Source organism: Clarias gariepinus, chromosome 19 (genome assembly GCF_024256425.1).
Source record: "Clarias gariepinus isolate MV-2021 ecotype Netherlands chromosome 19, CGAR_prim_01v2, whole genome shotgun sequence".
NCBI classification, from domain to species: Eukaryota; Metazoa; Chordata; class Actinopteri; order Siluriformes; family Clariidae; genus Clarias; species Clarias gariepinus.
The window spans coordinates 16,858,089-16,869,623 of NC_071118.1; the positions used below are offsets into that span (position 1 = coordinate 16,858,089).

General features: G+C 37.1%; 1 protein-coding gene across 2 annotated transcripts in view; it reads right to left on the minus strand.

Moving 5' to 3' along the window:
• Positions 1-827, minus strand: part of dacha (dachshund a) — a 134,915-nt gene extending 134,088 nt beyond the window's left edge. For both annotated transcript variants that reach the window (XM_053479098.1, XM_053479097.1), the window contains exon 1: positions 153-827. In XM_053479098.1, the coding sequence (XP_053335073.1) occupies positions 153-646 (494 nt within the window). In that variant the 5' untranslated portion in view covers positions 647-827. The remainder of the gene's footprint in view (positions 1-152) is intronic.
• Between the last annotated feature and the right edge of the window lie 10,708 nt (positions 828-11,535).

An 11,535-nucleotide genomic window follows, 5' to 3' on the forward strand; every position in this document is an offset into this window, starting at 1 on the left:
AGTAAAAAGAACAATAAAGGACACAAGTAAAAAGTGCTCCTGAAGTTTCGCGATGTGACACAGAACTGTGACTTTGGCTATGCAAAGAATAAAGTTTCAATAGTAGCTAGGACTGAAGTTTGTGTTGTGCCATGCTGAACTGCGTTACTCGCCTGGCGTTCGTGCAGTCGTTGTAGAGTGCCTCGAAGTCCTTACGGCTGATGAGCTTGCATCGGTTCACGCCAGGCTGGATCGCGCCGAGGCCGCGCAGCACGCGCACCTGTTCCACTGTGCACACCACTGGCGAGATGTCCAGGCGCTTGAGTTTCGTGTAGACGGTGTGAAGGCCGCCGACAAGGTGCTTCAAGAACAGGTCGAACACCTGTGGTAGGCAGATCAGCTCCTGTCCCTCTACCGTAAACGAGGCCACTTTGACCCCGTGCACGTCGACCATTTTGCACTCGTTATTGCTGCTGTTACTGGTTCCGATGGGGCCGTTGTTGCTCGCATGGCCGCCTCCTCCGCTGCTGAGAAACGCATTGATCATGTTGCCGGTGAGCCGCGGAGACTCGGCTGGGCTGGAATAAAGCTGGTCAGGACGGAATAAAGCGCCCGCACCCGGTGTCGAGCTCGGAGAAAGCACCGGCGGAGTTGCCGACACGGCCATATTTCTTTCTTTTAAGTTGTTTTTTCCTTTTTCCTGATACTGTTCTCGCGCGCGCACGCACCAGTTTGCTTTGCTCGCTCCCCCTTTCCCCGCTTTATTTCATGCGGTGCTTCTCATGCGACAGAGAAAACTAGCACGCTCCTCGTGGACGGGACGGTTTACAATGAAGAGGACAGCGACCCAGCGGATGCATTAAGCCAATCCCACCACCGACTGAACTGACGCCTCTTTCCACCAATGAGCGGCGCTACAATGCGCGCCTTCGCCTCCTGGCGCTCTGCTGTCAGGCTCCTTTTGTTATTAGCGGCGCGTAGCGGAACAGAAGTTTCGGAGCAGAGCGATACTTGAATACCTTTAGGGGGAAAACAAGGGAACAGATTTATACAAATAGGACATTTGTTGCGTCAAACAAGAAGCAGGCTAGACGTATGTCAGGATAACAAATGATCAGTTTAAAGGTTTGAATCTCCTGTTCAGAGAATCGCATATGCTCGGTTTGTCTTTGTGCGTCCTCTTAATTAAAACACTCACTCATTAACTTTAATGACTGTTACGGAATATCTATCATCATCCATATGCTACAGACCAGGTTCGCGGCCCAGCACATGCGCGTGCTTCTGACTCGTTTGATCAGTTTTTCTTTTTTTTCTTTAATTAATTAATTGCCGCGTTTCACGCATCTACTGAATTTAACACTTGTGAGAGAGACAAATTGATCAGTTTTTCATTCAGAAACCATGATTTTCGCAAACTTTTGCGCGCAGTTGTTCAGTGAGCATCCTCGCAAAAACGATGCGCTGTCGCCAAGCACATGCTGCACAAGAAATCGAGGTGTAGAGCTACAGTACTTCTATAACAGTGAGGAAAAATGAAATGAAATCCACTTTTTTTCTCGCAGATACGTATGTTCAACTTCTTTAGGCAATTTTAAACTTCTCTGACTTATATCAGCCAACTTGTAACACTTTTAGAAAGCATTAATAAAATAAATGAAAGTATATCGGAGGTACAAACTAAGCATTATTATCACCAGCCGACTATTACTGCTAATATTATTATTATTATTATTATTATTATTTCTATTTCTATGTGTTGCTTGGTGCAGCAGTTTTGTTCGAAATAGCCTTTAAGGCTCACGTTAATAGGGACGCAGGAAGCCAAGTAGTCGTCTAACTGCTTTATTAGTATTTTTATTACAATTAAAACGTGGGATTGATTTTATGATTTATTTAATTCAATAGGATAATGTCTACCATTATGCATACCAACATAATAACACACACATTATTGGTAGAGGGCAGTGTTAGTGTATGTTTTATTTATTCATAGGTACCATAAGTTTATGTTACAAAAAAAAAAGTTTATTAAATTTATGTAGCCTAATTCAAATGTTTGTATGAACTGAATTACTTTTATACATTTTGTTTTCGTACAACCAAACGATTTGTTCGTGTATTTTCAAAGCCATGGAATAAAATGAAGCTCTGTAGTGTGACACGAGCTCCAGCTCGAGCTCAGGATGCGGCGCTGTGAGGCGGGAGAATTACCCGCTGCTATTGTTCAGTACAAGGCGAAATGAGGGGAATTATTCACATTCGTGCATGGTGATTAAAACTAGTCGATGAGAGTTTTTTTTTTTTTGTAAGAAATATATTATTAGTAAGCACATCACGTTTTAAAGACGAAAATATTACATAAATATTTAGTGTATACACTTAGACTAAGTTTACTTCATCAGAGTAATTTTAAGAATTGCGGGGTCACCTGACACACTTTTACACCGCTTACTGAACTTACTTCAAATGCATTTCTGAACGTGACAGAATTCAGTTAGGCCTGCATTATCACAATTTGTTTTCGTACGTTCAGCATAATTTGGACATATAATTTCAAAGCCCCGATTAAAATCAAACGCCTGCCAAATGAGAATGATGGAGTCAAAAATTGCCATAAAATTAATATAGGAATCATACCTAACCTCTGAGCTCCAGCAACTTCACACGGAAGATTAATATTGTAATGAGTACCTAAATGGCATGCAAATTCCTGCCAAGAACCTGTGGAAATTAAAAAGCTTGTTGCTAGTCGGGAAAATTAGACACATTTTTACCTGGCTTTTCAATTGTACTTTGCCTCTCGTTATTTCATATGTAAATCTTATATCTGGCTGAATTGCATTGCCACAGAACACATATGCATTCTACTTATAGGCTACCTTTAGCACCACCCTAAAATGTATGTGCACTTTTTTAATGTGTATGCTAATATGAACATGTATTTTTTTGTGATTTATGTGTCATTCAGTCCATTAATTATTTAATCATTAATAAATACATTTTGAATAAATATATTAGTGCATTTTTTCACAGATGATATTGGAAAATATCTCTTGCATTTGTTTTTCAATTTAACATTATAACTACACATTCCTACTATACAATAAAATTGGTGGTTGTGTCCACAGTGATGTCATATGGCCAAACAGTACTTCATGTCTATGCCAGAAGAGGCATCAGGTATTTCACTGTGGATTACAACTCCAACTCCCATTACACATGCTCAAGTTCACCTGACTACTGAGTATACCTCTGCACTTTATTTAAGGACCTTCAAAACACACAAAGTACTGTATATACTGTATGTCTGTTCAAGCCAGTAATTTTGCATATATACTTAGCAAAAAAAGAAACGTCCCTTTTTCAGGACTGTGTATTTCAACAATAATGTTGTAAAAATCCAAATAACTTTACAGATCTTCATTGTAAAGGGTTTAAACAATGTTTTCCAGGCATGTTCAATTAACCATAATCAATTAATTAACATGCACCTGTGGAATGGTCGTTAAGACCTTAACAGCTTACAGAAAGTAGGCATTTAAGGTCAGAGTTCTAAAAACGCAGGACACTAAAGAGACTTGTCTACCGACTGCAAAAAACACCCAAAAAAAGATGCCCAGGGTCCCTGCTCTTCTGCGTGAATGTGCATTAGGCATGCTGCAGGGAGGCATGAGGACTGCTGATGTGGCTAGGGCAATAAATTGCCATGTCTGCACTGTGAGACGCCTAAGACAGCGCTACAGGGAGACAGGAAGGACAGCTGATCATCCTCGCAGTGGAAGACCACGTGTAACAACACCTGCACAGGATCGGTACATCTAAATATCACACCTGCGTGACAGGTACAGGATGGCCACAACAACTGCCCGAGTCACACCAGGAACACACAATCCCTCCATCGGTACTCAGACTGTCCGCAATAGGCAGTCCATGAGGGGGAGATGCACTGCAATACTTCAAGCAGCTGGTGGCCACACCAGATACTGACTGGTACTTTTGATTTTGAGCCTCCCTTCATTCAGTGACACATTATGAAACATTTTTAGTTTATGTCTTATGGTGTTGACTCTTTTAGTGTTCATACAAATATTTACACATTAAGTTTACTGAAAGTAAAAACAGTTGAAAGTCAGAGGACGTTTCTTTTTTTGCAGAGTATATATATGTCAAGCATAATTGACATAATATTCACTTTCAGTTTCCATATTCCTGCTCCTGCCTTGTCAAGTTTATGTTGTTTGGCAATCTTCCTGACAGAATACTTTGCCAATTTGTGGACATACAGTATCAAGTAATTTTAAATTATGAAATGGGTTGGTAAACTAAGAGTTCATCAGTGAGTTGAAGCAAGAGCTAGAACTGTTGCACCAGCACCAAACTCAATTCACCACTCATGTGACATAGTTTCACACTATTTTGTTCCGTATGGCCCATGCCATCACTCCAACACACTGTCACGTTTGTTGCCCTTCTAAATAAATACTCCAGGGAGACGGTGTAATGTTCGTGTTTCATACTACAGTGTTCAACGTTCTTCACAAGTCAGAAGGGGATTTTTTTTTTAAGTACTAAGATCTCTGAGTTCATAACCTCCTCACAGATAAGACCTCACACTGGGGCCAAAAACTTAATATGACCACTTGCTCCAGCTGTTTCAACAAGTGTTCAGAATGCTTTGAGCTTCTTTTCCCAGATCTGCAGAAAGACATAAATAAGCATAAACATTGTTTGTGTTCAAAATGGTGATGATTAGAATATTTCAAATACATCAAGGCAGCTAAGCATTTGAACACCCATCAAGTCGACTGAGACATGTTTTTCAAGAGGTCATCTTGCTGGAAAGCTCATTTCACTGTCCATGCCCCAAAGACCCTTATCCCACGGTCAATCTCACAGCTTCTCCTTTGCAGAAGAACACCACAATCATGGTGTTTGTTAACTGGTTCATTAAATCTTTGTGCCTTATCCTATTGCCTGGCTACCCATCACTTTCAAAACAGCTCTAACATGTGTTCAGGTACTTTGGCATTCCAGAGGTCAATGTGAGTAGCCACTGTCTTCAATTCCTGTGCAATAAGAGGTTTTATGGAGAAACTAAGAGTTTCCTTAAACTTGATATTTGACTTGATATCATTTTAAAGCTTGATAAACTTGATATAATTTCAAGGTTAATAGCCCAGTTGAATGAACATACCAGGAGGAAGGACATGTGTTACAGGTATTCTGTGTGAAAAATCCAGTGGACTAGACACAATCCTTCCAGGGTTGCAGTACATCAGCCCATTCAAGAGCCTCCAGCACATCAATATCATCACATATTAGCTTTATGTGCTATGCCGGGTGTTCTACTTCTCCTACATTCAAGCCAGGTCTTCTAGCAGAGGATACAGTCACAGTATTTAAGGAGTCTCAAAACACACACTCACTGCAAAGTAAATGCAATGTCATGCAAAGTGATATGTTTAATTTTTTTTCATCCTGTTCTGGTTTTCCAGAACTTAACTTGCCCAGTTAAGTTGTTTGTCAGTCCCCTGACTTTTGCTCATTTAATATTACTGATTTATGGGAAATTTAGATTCAAAGATTCAAAAAACCTTTTCATCCCAGAGGGAAATTGCTTATTCTTAGTTACAATTAAAAGTTTAATTTTACCATGTTTAATCTGTCTCTATAGTGTACAGATAGATATATTACCATAGAAAGTGGGATTGTTTTAAATCACTTTTAACATTTTAGTTTGTAACATTGTAGAAGGGTCTATTAATGCTAGCTTTTAAAATGTTTAAGCACAAGGTACGATTTATTTTTGCTATGCTAGATAATATTTAAAACATGAAATGGCACATATGGCCTTATATAATTAAATCACCAATTAACAGCAACTCAAATTAAAGCTGTTATGAAGGCTTTACAGAGCATAAGTAGCAAACAGCTCAACATAAACTGTTAACAGAAGATTTCTGCATATTTTGAAAAGACCATGGAATTAAAATGTGTTTTCAAACATTTGCGTTGCAGTGTATATCATTAGGGGCGTGGTGGCACAGGGGTTAGCACAGGACAGGCCAAATCACTACTGTAGCAATCTACAATACTTTGTTGAGGTGCATTAGGTACACATGTAACTTTATGTTTCCTGTTTTCACAGTTTTCTTGTGTAATGGAATATTTAATAGTTTGCAAATATCCTCTTGCTGGTGGTTGTCACTTATACATTTCTGGCAGACAATGTGAGTTGAATGTTAAAGCCTTTATTTTTAATTATTATTAGGTCTTCATGTTAGTGTTTTTATATTTCAAAGTTGTACAGTGGGCTGTGATCACCATCTCTTTATGAGGTAACGAAATGGGTAAACAAATCAACATCAGTAATAAATTTCAAATTATTGTAATTTTTTTCCTTTATTTTAGTGTCCCTTAAATTTATTACAGTTATCATATCATTGTCACTCTGCAATACATTACACAGATAAGTGGACTAGCAATCCATTTAGGCTGTAACACTTGCCAAAAATGCTGCTGGACTCTTAATTTATGGTAAAATATTACCTTTTAATGCTACTAACGAATGGACAAGCTTGTTTCTTAAGTATACTCTACGTACTTAATTTCAGTCGTGAAAGCTGCTGGTGATGATTTAATAATATTGATTGCATTGGGAGCTTAAGATTCTGGAAAACAGTAGCACTGACTATTTGTGCAGCACTTTCTATAAAATTAGTAAGAAACAGACTAAAACACAGGCTAAAGGTATAAATATGATGGAAAAAACACACAATGATTATATATATATATATATATATATATATATATATATATATATATTAAACTAGTTTTAAAAGCTGCATATAAAAATATATACTGTAAACATTACACACAGATGTGCAAATTCCACAAAGTATTTTACTAGCTAGTTACAGTACTAGTAGTACTGCTGTATTTAGGAGTTACCGTACTTGGGTAAAGATGTTTTTATTATATCATTACTGCATCCATTAATTCTAGTTGGCTACATTCGGTTATCTCATTGTGACAGTACAACATCCTACATACTTTTGTTCATTCAATTGGTTTATACAATTTACAGATGCAATTTTGCACATTAACATCATTTGACGCTTATACAGTTCTGTTTCACTTTATACTTCTGGTTGCTTTTTCACAACAGTATTATTTGTATTTATATGCCATGTTGCCTTACAGCCATGTCAGGAGACATATCCTGTGGTAGTGGCAAAAATATTATTTTGTTTCAGACGGGTCAAATTATTGTCCTGCGTGAAAAAAAGAAAAAGAAGGAGATTGGGTTAAGAAAATCTGTAACTATCATTCAGTAAATAATCATCTTCAATGAAGAAATGTTTATGAAAATACATATACTGAATGACCCGGTTTTTTCATCAATGGATTTTTTTTTACTCCCAGATGGCACAGACATATTCCAAGATATTCCAGTACTAGGATTTATCGGGCTCCAATTGTGAAAGAGTGGTTCAGGTGGCATGAGAGAATATTTTTACACATGGATTGGCCACCACAGAGTCTAGGCCTTAACCCCATTAACACTCTTTGGGATGTGCTGGTGATGACTTTGTGCAGCAGTCCGACCCTTTCATTATCAATACAAGATCTCGGAGAGAAAATAATGCCAATCTAGATGGAAATAAATGTTGTGACATCTCTTATCGAAATGATGCCAAAATGATGTTGTAATCAAAACAAAAGGCAAAAGAAATATTAGAGTGTGCAACTTTTTTAGACTTATATAACATTGAGAGATGCAAACCTATTTTCATTACATTAATATGGTGACAGCAAAGGAATTCTAGTCCACCTTATTCTGTTGTTATTATTAAATCCATTGCTTTGAACATGTCTTGCTCCCCAGTGCCCCGAACATTGTTCATGGTTTTTATTCTTCATGTCCTACCTTGTTGCCATTTTGTTCTGAGTCTTGTCTCTTCCTCTGTCTTGTCAATGGTCTATCTCTCTATTGTGTCCCCATTGTGCCCATTCGCTAGTTCCTGCTTAGTTGGTCTACTTGTGTATATTCATTAATAATATGTGTTCATTATTATAATATATTTATATTATAAAATATAATATAAATATATATAAATAAATGACACTAACTTGGCACTACCTTACACCATTGCTGAAAGTGTTTTGCTCTGGTCAGCGTCCACTGAGTTCATGATAAAGGTGAATGTTACACAGAAGATGGCTGTTATTTCATGCTTTGCTGTGTTACAAATAGCCCATCTGTCTTTCAAGGTGACCTGATTTATTTGATAGAAATGAATATGTCTAAATCATAGTAGTCTATGAAATAAGGTGTCAGCTAATATTATTGATAACGAATGTGTTTCTCAATGTTAATGTCCATTTTCTGAACATCAGTTCTGCAAGTGGTCAGCATGTTTAAGCACGGTTATGCTTTGATAACTAATCTCAAATTTAATTTACATTTATGAGGGGATTTATAATGCTGTAATGTCCTCATGGATGTTTTATTTGGAGTATTTATGGGGCTGTTGACAGATGGTGTTATTCTGCTTTACTCTGTCACTACTTAGCTCTTCCTGCCAAAGATGGTCTTCATCAAAAAAAAAGCTGATTGAGAAATGAAATGAGCTGTCAGGTCTCCTTGAATTTGACTTCAAAGTTACACTTAAATGAAGGAAAACAAGCTCACTGGCATTTTCAGTGATTGGAAACGAGCCACAACTTTGATCAAATTGCTAAACGTTTGTTTATTGCTGTAATCTTGCAATAAATCACATATGTTCTATTAAAGATTGTGATATGGTATTCAAGTTTTCTTAACTTCCCAGAGAAACGTGCAGACTTGTTATGGGACTTCCTTTACGAAAAACTATTAGCAGACAACAAAACACTTAAACACTACAAACACAACTCTGTCATTTCTTTGAAGCAGAGATCAAAGTCAAATGAACTGACAGAAGACTGTAGTTAAAGCAGGTATGAGCATTTGGAAGATAAAGACACCTTGATTCTTACAGAAAATATCATGGAATTTGTTGCCTTGAAGCTGCTTTTAAATGCAGCCAGGGAGTTCTGCTTTCAAATGCACACAGCGATGGCAAGCGATGAAGATTTTTTGCAAAACCCTATCAGTGTGTGCCGGAGCCCAAATCGTGAGAGACCAAAGCAGTGACAACACCCCTTAGTAGACACTCATGCAGAACAACTTACAAAATGTGCAAACAATGATAGCAGTTGTAATTTAATAAATGTTATACAATATTTAAATATCTACAAACAAATATTTCTGAAATACTGACAAAATATCCTGAACTGAATAGGTCAATTTAGTTTTAATCGAGGATGGCTTCTTCTTCTGTTTCCTATTGTTTTTTGTTTGTTTTTTTTTAACTTGATGTTATACAGTATATCCACACTATATTATTATTGTGAACATGTTGAGGATGACATCTAACATTAAAAATCTAATATTAAAATGAATAGTCAATTTATCTGAATTGGACAAACATTACAGGTTCACGGTATGAAGATGCTATGCTAGACTGGCTTTGGTTAAGGTAATGTAGCTAAAATGTTTTAGATAACAATTGAGCTTCATGAAAACTGCACCAATCTACTTGTCTCTGTGATCACATCTGAGATAAAGAAGCTGTGTGTAGGGTACAATACATGCAGGCTGTGTGCTAGTGTTCCCTAGGCAGAATAAAGCCATGCTGTGAGGACATGGCTAGACAATTGTTCTGTGTTTTTTTTTTTGTGTATATTTGAAAATGCAACCCGCAAACTTTAGCAAACTGATTTACTGTAAAAGCAAGAAGAAAAAGCAGGGTACACCCAAAACTCGAACAAAATTCATTAACATTTATTTGTAATCACCTGGGTATGTTGATAATCCCATTCACCTGTGAAGTTTGATGTTGGGGACATTGTTGAGTGCTGGTTTGTGAATGGAGGGCTGGGATGAGAGAATGTGTAAGGAATGAGCATGCACCTGTGGGTGATTAATGACCAAGTCTTTTGTGTTTCACTGAGTGGCTGAGCGGTGATGAAGCAGGAGATGAGAGAGTACAGATGTGTGCTGAGTAGCACAAGACTAAAAATCATGCAGAAACAAAGAGAAGAATTAAACAGCCAGGGATGAAAGCTGAGCCTGCCCTTCATTGTCTTCAAGGTAAAAACCTTGCAGGAATATTTAGAGCAGAAATTCATAAAAATTCAGGAGTTTTAGAAAACCATGCATATCATATATTTTTTTTTTTTTACTTTAAGAAAATTTATGTTAGTCCTTGATTTGGCCAATTTATATAATTTATATGGTTAATTTACTTGATTATAGTATTAAATGTACTTCACTGCATTTAGCAGACACTATTATACAGATAGACGTGTAGAAGTGCTTTTTAGTCTCTATGAAAAAGATCTTCTCATGCTAAGGCAGGACTGCCCCTTCATTCTGCAAATCTCATGCTCTATCACATCCTAAATTCTCACATTCAACTCATTATGATGCTGGAAATAGCCATTAGAAGATAGGCTAGGTTGGTGCCATGAAGGCATGCACATGGTCAGGAATGGTATTCACATAAACTGTGAGTTTCAAGTCATGATTGAAAGTCACACTATTAATTCACACCATTACACCACCTCTACCTATCTGAACTGCTGGATTTCTGTTTGTGCCCAATTCTGACTATGCCATCTGTCTGCCTCAGCAGAAATAGAGATTCCTGGAATAAGCTGTGTAATTAGGGACGAAAAACCCCAAGGATGTGATGGTCATTAAGCACATGCAGGTCATCAGTTGACTTCATTTTATTGGTACATAACATGTGACAATTATTAGTTTTATTAGTGAAACTTAGAAACTGAACTGAAGCAACCCCCGATCTTAACACAGAAACGTGAAGCTACTCCCTGCATTAGGTAGAGTTAAAAGATTTGTAGCTGCTTTATGGTATTTATCTAGCATAGCATCTTCATATTCAATTCATCAACCATATAGATCCATAGCGTAGTGAAAATATCTGCAGCTGTTGTGAAGTCATTAACGATTAGTTTTGCAATAGTACCCAAGTGTTCATTTAAAAACATCTTGTCAAGTCCATTCAGTGTAATGTAAAACTGACAAAACAATGAGGAGGTATAGCAGTACTTCCTGTTTGCCAGCTTCACCACAAATTATTACAGTATTATTATTATTATTATCATTAATAATAATAATAATAATAATAATAATAATAATAATAATTACAGCCTTTATCCATAGATGCTACTCGTGAAATTAGGTACAATTTTGACAGAATTGTAAGAGATGCTAAATTAGGTCGATATGGTGGAAGAGCAAAGATGAGCTACTGCAACAGCCAGAGACTGCCAAAGTTGCTTCTGAGTAAACAACCTAATTTATATAATAATTTAAAAAAATTATAATAATAATACAGTTGCAAACCAGCAATTAAGGGATAAGCAACATATTTCTACTAACTGATCAAAACTTTGTGTGTACCCTCAGGGTCATTCATGTGGGCATTTGGAATCCAAACTTTA